We start from the raw sequence: 10655 nt of genomic DNA on the forward strand, positions 1-10655 counted from the left end.
GGGAGAAGGGAGAAAAAGTGGATAAAGTATGAAAGTGATCTTTCTAATCCCGCCATCCAATAATAGAAGTCATATTTGGTGTGCACAGGTTTTAAGAAATATAAAGATAAGTGGGTTATAAAAGTTAGTCGAATATGTGGTCCACTTTTTTATATTGATTTTAAAGTAAAGGTCAAAATTGGTCCTGAACATATGCTCATTTTACGATTTTGGTCATATACGTTATCTTTTGAATTTTTATATCCCGAACATTTCAACTCGGATCATTATTGGTCCTACATTAACTTTTTTTCATCAATATTAACAGTCAACCTTCTTAATCCGATTTGAAGTGTATGTGACCATTTGACCAATGCTCTATTTGCATTGGTCATCCATCCCCGGCAACGGCGCCATTTGAAGTGCTCGGATATGATTAGAGTGTGCTTTTGTGCTAGGTCAAGCTTCGCAAACCCAGAGAATCAGCTAGATCACAAGGTCTAGGAACTCAGGGGATCCTAGAAGTCTCGATCGTTGGAAACACTAACTCCGCGTTCAAAACCCTCAACCCGCTATACTATGAATTAGTACTGGGAAGCAGGGATCGATCCCACGAGGACAGATGCGTATGAAGGCATTTAAGAGAATCTAGAAAAGGAATTGGCTGCTGCCACGCAAATTTGGGTTGAGAAAATTATAACTAGACTGAGGAAATAAAATTGGCTAACATTAGACCTAGGAAACAGAGAACATCATGCAAACATAGAACATCATCCTTACTTCACTATCTCAAACAAACTACCTCGAGGAAACGACTTCCTAATCTAGCTAAACAGAGATCGAACATGCAGTGGGGACCATTTCCAGAATCGGTAAAGTACGACTGAAAAGCTGCAAATAACAAACTATAAATTTAACCAACTACAACCTGCATCTCGTTACCTGATTTAAACACGAACATGGAGAAAACAGAGTAATAACCCAGATTCAAACAGAACATACAAATTCGGACGTCGGAAACTGACGATTAATCGGAAACCAACAGATTTACTTCTACTAGACGAAGTAAACAGAACACAGAAATGAATTATCAAATTCATGCACAACCAACCAGCTCAGCTTCAGATCCACACGGCGAACGCTTAATCCACTCCGGATCCAAGCAATCCGAACCAAACTACAACCAAAAAACAACTCCATGAACTCCAATTCAACAGATTCACTCCGATCAATGACAATCCAACACCGATTTTAACTCCGATTCACCAGATCAAGTGCGAAAAGCATCCATTCAACTAGACAATCACAAACTCAGAATCAAACATAATCAAAACTCAACAATCGCATCATCATGACAGAAAATAAGAATTCCATAGATAAATCAGTAATATATCAGCAAATACGAAAGCCGAGCTTCGAACAGCGAAGACTCGGTTTGAAATCCAAACAGAAAAGCTAAAACGAAAGGAGGTAAATTGTTTCTTCGCCCTACGCAAGGACGATGGTACACAAACGCCAACTGAAATGAACCCGCCCCCTCTCAAATTCTGAAACCCCAAGTGTGTGCAGAAGTGTGTGTAAAATGAGCTCAGAGCCAAAAGTCCTTCTTGTATGTTGCGTGCTCTTTCTTTTATAGATGTGGAGGTGATCTTCTAGAAGCCTTTTCTTGAAATCTATGTTCTACCCTCCGGCTAGCGATCTCCTCCGTCTAGGCAAATTTTCCTTCATTATGCTCACTTTCTCCCCAAATCATTCGCCAGGCGATTTTTTACCTTCATTCCTGGGTCTGGCGATTACTTCTACACACCTGGCTTAAAAGATGTGTTAGACCCCGTAAATTGTTGAATTTAACCCCCTAACAGATGCATGAAATTAGTCTTATCAGGTAGATACCATCGACGAGATAGTAACCCATGTGGTATGCATTTCCATTGACGGTGAAGTCGATCGCCGGTGCTACACCATTCAACACACCATTGAAGAGTGGTGAAGAATAGAGCACGTTCAAGTCGTTGTTGGATCTGGGAACACCGAAATATGCATGCCAAATCCATAGACGGTAGTCGGCGTCCGCTTAAAGGATAAGTGTTGGGCCGCCGCCTTTGTGGCCGCTTAAGTGTTGCCCCTCTAAGCAGTCGGGCAATTCTTCCACTTCCAATGCATGCAGTCAATGCTGCCAAGCATACCGGGAAAACCGTGGACTGTTTTGTGAAGACGAAGCAACCGTTGACAATCATCGGTGGTGGGTGCACAAAGGAATTCCTCACCGAAAGTAGAACGAACGCCGTCGCAAAAAAATTTAAGGCAAAGGATTCCAGTTGACTCACCGACATGCAAATAATTGTCGAAGAGGTCAGCTGTTTGCCTAGTAGCAAGTTGTCGGATGGCACAAGTACACTTCTGCAACCCCGAGATACTTTGCCGACCGACTGCGTCTCTACTTGTTTGAAAGTATTCAACACGGGCGAACAATGTGTTGAGAATACGCATAAACAATCGTTTTGACATGCGAAAACGTCGCCGAAATTAATCTTCTGGAAACCGCGGGTTGTCAGAAAAATAGTCGGCAACGAGCCTTTCGTTGGGTCCTTACCAGTCACGATGGATGTAGCGGCGAGTTGATTTAGTTGATCGAGGAGGAGGGGCGGGGGTAGTCGCGGCACGATGGATGTAGCGGCACGATGTTATTCATAATATTCTTGTTCTTCGCGCTCCACTTCCGCAATGAGATGGGTGAAATCCATTTGAGGGTTTGAGTGAGAGATGAAGGTGTAGATAAGTTGTATTAAAAAATATGAAGGAGAAATGAATGAGAGATGATTTGATGTGAAAAATGGATGATGAATGTGTGTATTTATAAATGATTTTGAGAATAATTTTTTTTTAAATATAAAAAAAATCTAAAAAAATAGTAATAAAACGGCCATATTTTTAGGAATCTGAAAATATTTTTTTTAAAGTTTTTGTATTATTTTCGATTTTTTTTAAAAAAAATTGAATTTCCAACGGATAAATCCGTTGGCCAATCAGAATGCGCCACGTCAGCTGCTCGCTGGCACGGACGTGCTCGATGCATCGAGCAGCGCCGTGGGCAGCGGCAAGAGCGCAGCGGCGGACAGCGGGTGCCGTGCTGCTGGCACGGACGTACGTCAATTCCTCACCGCTGCAGATGCTCTTAAACGCGCCGCCATCCTCCCTCCAAATTGAGGACCTTCACAACGCCATCCTCCACAAACATAGCATAGCGGCGCGGCCTCACGCTGAGCCCAATCGGCTTGTCGCTCAAATCGAGCTCACACCCAATCTTGCAGTCGCTCAGCAGCAACACCTCCTCCCCAATCTTCAGATCCGCCTTCCACGCCTTCATCACGAAGGCGTCGTTGACGAAGACGCAGGCGATAGTGTCGACGCCCTTTGCTTTGAACTCTGCCGCCTTCTCGACGAATCTGGGGAGGTGCTTCTGCGAGCACGTCGGGGTGAAGGCCCCGGGCACGGCGACCAAAATTTCCTTCTTATTCGCGGTGAGGTCAGCGATTGAGAGACGGTCTAGAGCTCGTCGTAGGCGTCGAGGTAGGAGAGCGTGGCGTCGGGGAGCTTGTCGCCGACGGAGATTTTGGGGGCGGCGGAGAAGCGGAGGGGCTGGGATGGAAATCGGCGGCGGGGGGTTTGGGAAGGAGAGGGAGAGAGGCTGTTAGAGGTTAAGGGAGGAGGAGCGGAAGAGGTGAGCGGTGGCTGCCGCCATTGTTGGTTGAGGAGAAGCAGTGGGTTTTGGAATAAATAATTTAGAATATACTCTAAGATTTTAATTTCAAAATAATAAAATATCATAGTTAACACCTTAAGTTTGTCAAAATCGGATTAAGAAGGTTGACTGTTAAGAAGGTTGGTCAAAATATCATAGTTGCATGTTAATATTGACGCAAAAAAGTTAGTGTAGGACCAATTGTGATCCGAATTGAAATGTTCGGGATATAAAATTTAAAATATAAAGTAGAAGACCAAAATCTTAAAATGAGCATAAGTTCAGGAACAATTTTGGCCTTTACTCTTGGTTTTATAATAGAATGTGAGTAAAGTGACTTAGTGATTTGTGGGACCTACTTACCATTTGTGATAAAAGTGAAATGTCACTCTTATTTTGGGACAGATCGAAATGGCAAAATGTGACTATTATTGTGGGATAGATGGAGTATTTAGAAATGAGACTTTTTTTAGACATCCCAAAATGACAAAATGAGACTATTTTTCATGGACGGATGGAGTATAATGAACTAGTGAAATATGAGACCTACTTACTAAAAATGAGAAAAAATGTAAGTGTGTCTTGAAATGATGCACAATCTAAAATGGCAAAAAATGTTAGGTTTTGGCTAACGGGGGGAGTAATATTTATTTTGAATTCATTAGTTGAAAATTCTGATACTGTAGCACTATTAGAAAAGGCTATTCGCTCTCGGAGATAATTAGGGTACTGATGCCGCGCTGACAGATTTGGAGCGAGGCTTAGGGCATAACGAAGGGGCAGACGATGCATCATCCGAAGCATAATCCGCCCCATTACGGATACTCTCAATGGAAGATGAGTCCTACTTATATATATTAGTTTTATAATATAATGTGAGTGTAATAAATTGGTGGAATGTGAGGTTTATTTACCATTTATGGTAAAATAAAACTTATTATCGGATTAACAGAAATAATAAAATAAGACTCTTATTATGAGACGAATAAATATATCCCACCGAACTTTGTAAAATATCAATTTTATACATGATCCTTTAAATTTTTTATTACATCTATCAGATTTATTCCCACCAAACTTTGTAAAATATCAATTTTATACATGATCATTTAAATTTTTTATTACATCTATCACTGAATTCAATTTTTGACATTATATTGATGACATGCTATATGAAATGAGTTCGATTTTTTTCCTTTGAACAATGGCACATGGGAGAATATTACTACGGATTCACTGGCCGAATACGTTTCATATCCTTGATAAACCGAAATTAGCGTTTTGTTAATCAAACTACCACTGTATGTGAACCTACATATTTATATGTTTTACTTTCCTATATTATACTACCTCTATAATTATTGTTAATAAATAATACGGTTTTTAATTCAAATTAATTATGTAAAGAATAAATAGAAAGTTAAAGTAATTGAAGTATTATTATTAAAAAATAAACCTTATTTATTAAAGATAGAAATTAATTTTGATACACAACCCCCCTCCTACCCCCAAAAAAAATATAATATTGTTTTTCATGAATGGTATAGTAATTTGTTTTAAATGGGTGTTTTCTTCTTAGGATACCATCCCACGGTCATATTAAAATAATATAGTATTTCAACATATTTAAGACCATGCCCACCTCATTGGATGTTAAAATAAAAGGATGAGATTAAATCTCGTGAATTTCGTAGATAAAATATCAATAGAAAAGGTAAAATTGATAATATGTCATAATATAATAATTTTCGTGATTTTCCTTATATCAATGTAGTGTATTAAAAATATCAACACAATGATATAAATAGTTAAACACAATACGAGTATATGAAAACTTCAACGCAGATTTATTGATATTGTACTTGCATTATATTGAACTTTTTGATGCATTTATCGATATAAAATATGTTTATCAACGTTTACGAAAATTTAAATAAAAATTAGTATAAAAAATTAATCATTTGGTCATCGTTCGAACATATACAATTGAGATCTCATTAGAATCTTTATAAATTACCTTTAGTTTGACATATTTTTTACGAAAAAATAATTTAAAATGAGAATGTTACATAAATTTAAAGTTTTTAAATGATTTTGAGGAGAGATAAAGTGATTAAGTTTAACTAACATACTTAATAATTAGCATTAATAACATTTGAATTTATTTAATAATTCTTTAAATTTAAAATATAACTCACTTCATATTATTTCAATCACTAAATTTCATGATTTAATTGTTAAAAATATATATTAATTTAAGATTACTAATCAGTTAGTAGTTAGATCAAAACCCCAACCTCCCAATTCTACAAAATATTTGCTTAAGTTAGTTTATCGGCTATTTACGCCGCCACACGATTAGATTATAGAAGAAGAGCACCTGCACGGCATTTAAAACAAAGAAATCATCCTTTTCAAGTAAATTTAAAGCTAGGCAAGTAAAATGAGACATATCAAGAAGAGTTTTTGTGTAGCAAACCAACTGTAATTGTCACTTGGAGAAGAAATCTTAACCCACAAGTCAAAACCTAAAGCTACATCCCTCCATTGCTTGGAGTGGAATGGAAGCAAATTATTCCAATTCTCCACCAAGAGCAACTCAAATTCCCCTCCCTCATCATGTTTACATCAACCTTTAACAACTAATAAAATAAATAAACATATCTACATATTCAATCTTCATTTTTATTCCCACATTACATCTCAACAAGCATGATGCAACCTTCTCACCAAGTATAGCTACAACTCATTCCCACAAACACTAAAATTTCATTCACGATTCTCTTCAACAGCCACCAAATTCATTCACTAGTACTATTTTTCATTTTTACTTTTCAATTTTGGGAGGCTTGTGAGAATGAGCAACATGACGACGAAACCAGATTTCGCGCAGAAACTGCTGAATGATCTGCGCCAGCGCAAGGAAAGGATGGCCGCCACTCAGCACTCAAGCCGACAGTCGAGCCAAACGTCTAGAGGTGAAGTTCTCCCAACACTCTTCATGCATGTTTAGTGACTTAACTCTAAGGAACACTTGTTGAATGACAAGATTTAGGCGATCCGGATCAAATCGATAAAAATTTTCGCGAGGCAACGTTAGGAACAGAGAACTCTAATAGCTATGTTGCATAGAGATAAGCAAGAATGTGAACAAAAAGAAGCAAGTGTAACATTGATTGAAAAGGATATAATTTTAACAAAAAGTTGAGGCACAAAAACAGTGATTAAGGTGATTTTGTATGTAAATTCATATGGTTGTTGTGTTAGCCTTTCACCGTTAAGGTCTCATGAATGTTCGAACAACAGTTGCTCGTGGGACATCAAGGGGGGGCGCTCGACAAATGAATGCCCTAGATTCCGTAAGTATTGGTGTCTTTTTTATGCAATTATCATTGAGTGAAACACGAAACAAGTGGTCTTATTGTCATTCATTCGTGCAGGCTCGTTCTACAACGAGAGGCAGTAGATCAGTGAACACGAAGGACGCATCGAGCCATATCATTGTGTACGAGGGCAGGCAAAGCTCTAAGCAAGTCAGAGATCTGTCGATGGCCATAGCTTTCGCCTTTGAAAACAGTGGAAATCTCAGTAGCATTAGCGGGTCCAGTAGCAATCCACTAGTAAATTTCTTCAACAGATTTGGTCGAAGATCATCGAACTCGAGGAAAATGGAGGCTACCGGCTTCTACAATCATACATCAGCTGGTTCGTTTCCTAACATCCATGTGAATGAAATATCGAAAGGAGTTCACAAGCTCAACCAGATTCTAAGCGCATGCTCCAACGGCCTTAACTTGGACAGAAACTCGATTGAGATTGGGAGAGAGCTGCTGAAAGGTGCTATCGATTTGGAAGAGTCCCTGAGAATGCTCGTGAGCTTACAGGACGCTTCAGAGTACACTAATAGTTCACAGAGGAAAGGCCGTATAAAGTTATTGGGAGAGGATGGGGACGAGGATGAGGATGAGGATGATGACAACGGGAAAAGAGTCGTGCAGTGGGAGCTGGATCGGCCTAGATTCTCCTTTGATAGAGCCTCAGGGAAGTCCCGAGTGGTCCAGGGTGGAACGAGACAGCAACCGCTAGCTCTACCATATAGACAAACGTCGGAACAATCTATTATCACCCACTCGCAGCTGCTTCCTCACACGAGGTCTAATAGCTATGTCGAGGATTACAGTGTCGTAAGTTTATCAAAGCCTACACCAGAGAAGGGAAGGATTTCGAATGTGATAGCTAAACTTATGGGGCTCGAAGAAGCTCCTCTGAAGGAGGGCTCGGTAGGAGGGAAAAATGTCTCGAACGAAAGTGCCAAGCAGAAAAAATCCATGACTAGAGAGACTAGGAACAATGGATCTGATCTTAGCACCAACAAGTTGCTTCCAAGAAGAGACCCCAAGCAACAGATCAAACCCGAAAAGAGCCATGAAACGAAGGATGGCGCCTCTAAAATGGTAAACTCGGAGAGGAGCCAGCTGCGTAAAGACTTTAAAATGCAAGCAGTGAGCATCGAGCCAGCAAACATCATGATAAAGAAACAACAAAGCCAGACTAATCATGTCGATGGAGTCACGAGCTTCAAAGACAACACGAGGAAACCAACTCATGGAGAGGACAAAAGGGCACTGAAAAGCACAATGCTGAAAGCAGAAGGCAAAACAAGCAATAGGATTGAGCAAGTGGTAAGTGCAAATTCAGTAGAAAAGAGGAATGCAAATAACTATGTTCCGAAAAATCAAGAACAAGTCACTAAAAGACCTGATCGCGCTGAAGACAAGAACTCGGTCGAGTATAAACCACAGCAGCTTCAGAAACATAATTTGGTGGCAAAAATCCACGAGGGCCAACAAGTGGAACACATAAATGCCTCAAAATCCAAGAGAAGTGCAGCCACGAATCAGCAGAAGAAGCTACCATGCGAAAAATCCACTCCTGGTGATGGGAGATCAACGAAAGTTCCCGTGAGAGACTCTGTTCACAGACGACATCAAGATGCTGACCTCACGATTGATAACTCGCAGAATACTGCAATCAATCAAGAAAATCCTCAAACACAGAGGCAAAGTCAGGATTTATCTAAAACCGAAAGCGGTATAGAAGAGGGGAGCAGTCGACTGCTTGCAGAAGAGAAGCCAGCCGAGGCCTCAGCCACACAGAAGAGAACTGTTAGCAGGAAAGTTCAGAGAAGAGAGATTCCTGAAAAGATAGAAGTACTTGCGACTAGAAGAAATTCTATTGGTACTGCGAAAAGACCAGATAACATTTTGAGAGGTCTGAAACAGCAGATTCAAAACAAAAGCCGCGCATCCCAAAAAACAGAGGAACCAAGTGATCGCAAGGTCAAACAAGAAGAAAAAGTCATCAACGCATCAAAAATAGTAGCTGAACCAGTGAAGCTGGATGTAAAGATAGAAACTGGAGATGATCAGGCGATCGTACTAAACAGCACTGCAGCAAATGAATCCCAAATTGACAAGAGACAGAACAAACTCAAACTCAACAACGTAACCTTACATTAACTTCTAACAGATTGAATTAAAGTTTATCATCTGGAAAGCTTATGTCACACTTTACTGGCTTTGCAGAGTGTAGTGGATGATCTCGAGGAGGAGGAACAGCCTCGTACACTTAAGGTTGAAGAAGAACAAACCAAGGTGTTCTAAGCTTAGGTAAGCTTCTAATCCATACAATGCCAATGTTTTCACATTAAGACTACATTTAATCTTACATCTTCCTCGTATCATTTACTCAAACCCGTGAAGAGAGCACTGAACGAGATCTTCTTCAACACGAGCAATCGAATAGACAAGAGCAACTGACAGAACAGGAAAAACACCTCAAGGAGACAGTGATAAAAAGCCAGATGTTTCTCAGCACAGCAGAGGCTCTCTTCAAGCTCAACATACCTCTCAGCTTCCTCCACGCCGCTGACCATGAAAACGAAGTGTCGGGCAAGAAGCTCGTGCTGCTGGACTCCGCGAACGAAGTGATAAGGAGAAAAGCAAGGCGGCATGAATCCATGTATAACCCCTACATGAAGACTGGCATGAGTAATGTGAAGATAAGGTCATTGGATGATTTGGTGAGGCAACTCTGCAAGAACTTGGAGTTACTGAAGTGCTATGGCATGAGTGGGAGTGATGAGTGTGATGTAGCAGCTGGACTGCATAGAATGCTCAGCAAGGACATTTACAATGAGGATCCTGATGTGAACTGCATGTGGGATTTTGAATGGAGCAGAATGATGTCCATATTTCCTGAAATGGAAACTGTGGTGAAAGATGTGGAAAGACAGATGCTGAATGGATTGCTTGATGAGATAGCCAGTGATATTTTGTTAGGTATATAACTGTTTTGGTCTGATTTTTTGAGGTTTTATAGCTTTTATATCTATTGTGATTCATGATTTAAAAAAAAAAAGGGACAGGGTTTTGAAAGTAAATAGTTAGTTGTTGCATCATTTGTTGTCGCCAAGTTCTTTTGCATCATTCAGCAACAGTAATCACATTATGTTTGTAGAACAAAACAGCAAGAGATCACAAGTTTATAATAATTAATAATATTATGAGTTTTATCTCTTTTAATTTTTCAATTTATTGAGTTCTTTAATCTAAATTATCAAATGACTTTCACAATCTATAAAGCATCATTCATTTCATACCACATCAAACCTTAAATCAAGAACGAGGATCATATCAGGATCACCTGCAACATTTTCTCATATTTCCTTATACATCAAATAGTGACAAGGGTACTATTGTCTTTTAAGAAAAGGGACAAATGTACACTACAACCTTTATTCTCACACTTTTTCTCTCACCGCTCCCTAGCTATTTTTATGTATAATGTTTAATATATTCTCATTTCTATAATCTGTCCATCTGCTAAAAATAATTCATTGATAAATAACACAATTTAATGAAAAAGCAATGAA

General features: G+C 39.3%; 1 protein-coding gene and 1 pseudogene across 1 annotated transcript; one reads left to right on the forward strand and one right to left on the reverse strand.

The window, feature by feature from the left end:
* Positions 1-1075: 1075 nt before the first annotated feature.
* Positions 1076-3807, reverse strand: LOC121781534 (annotated as a pseudogene).
* Positions 3808-6429: 2622 nt separating this feature from the next.
* On the forward strand, positions 6430-10313 carry LOC121781535. The gene is made up of 5 exons (XM_042179262.1): positions 6430-6699; positions 7028-7080; positions 7162-9225; positions 9307-9375; positions 9486-10313. Exons 1-5 carry the CDS (start codon positions 6579-6581, stop codon positions 10068-10070), a joined length of 2892 nt encoding a protein of 963 aa, XP_042035196.1. The 5' UTR covers positions 6430-6578; the 3' UTR covers positions 10071-10313.
* The last annotated feature ends 342 nt before the right edge of the window (positions 10314-10655 follow it).

This window comes from Salvia splendens, chromosome 20 (genome assembly GCF_004379255.2).
Source record: "Salvia splendens isolate huo1 chromosome 20, SspV2, whole genome shotgun sequence".
Lineage (NCBI taxonomy): Eukaryota > Viridiplantae > Streptophyta > Magnoliopsida > Lamiales > Lamiaceae > Salvia > Salvia splendens.

Coding starts and splice junctions, on each gene's coding strand:
- LOC121781535 (XM_042179262.1), top strand. CDS start 6,579: ATGAGCAACATGACGACGAAACCAGATTTCGCGCAGAAACTGCTGAAT. Junction 7,081..7,161: donor AAATGAATGCCCTAGATTCC/GTAAGTATTGGT, acceptor TCATTCGTGCAG/GCTCGTTCTACAACGAGAGG. Junction 9,376..9,485: donor TTGAAGAAGAACAAACCAAG/GTGTTCTAAGCT, acceptor ACCCGTGAAGAG/AGCACTGAACGAGATCTTCT.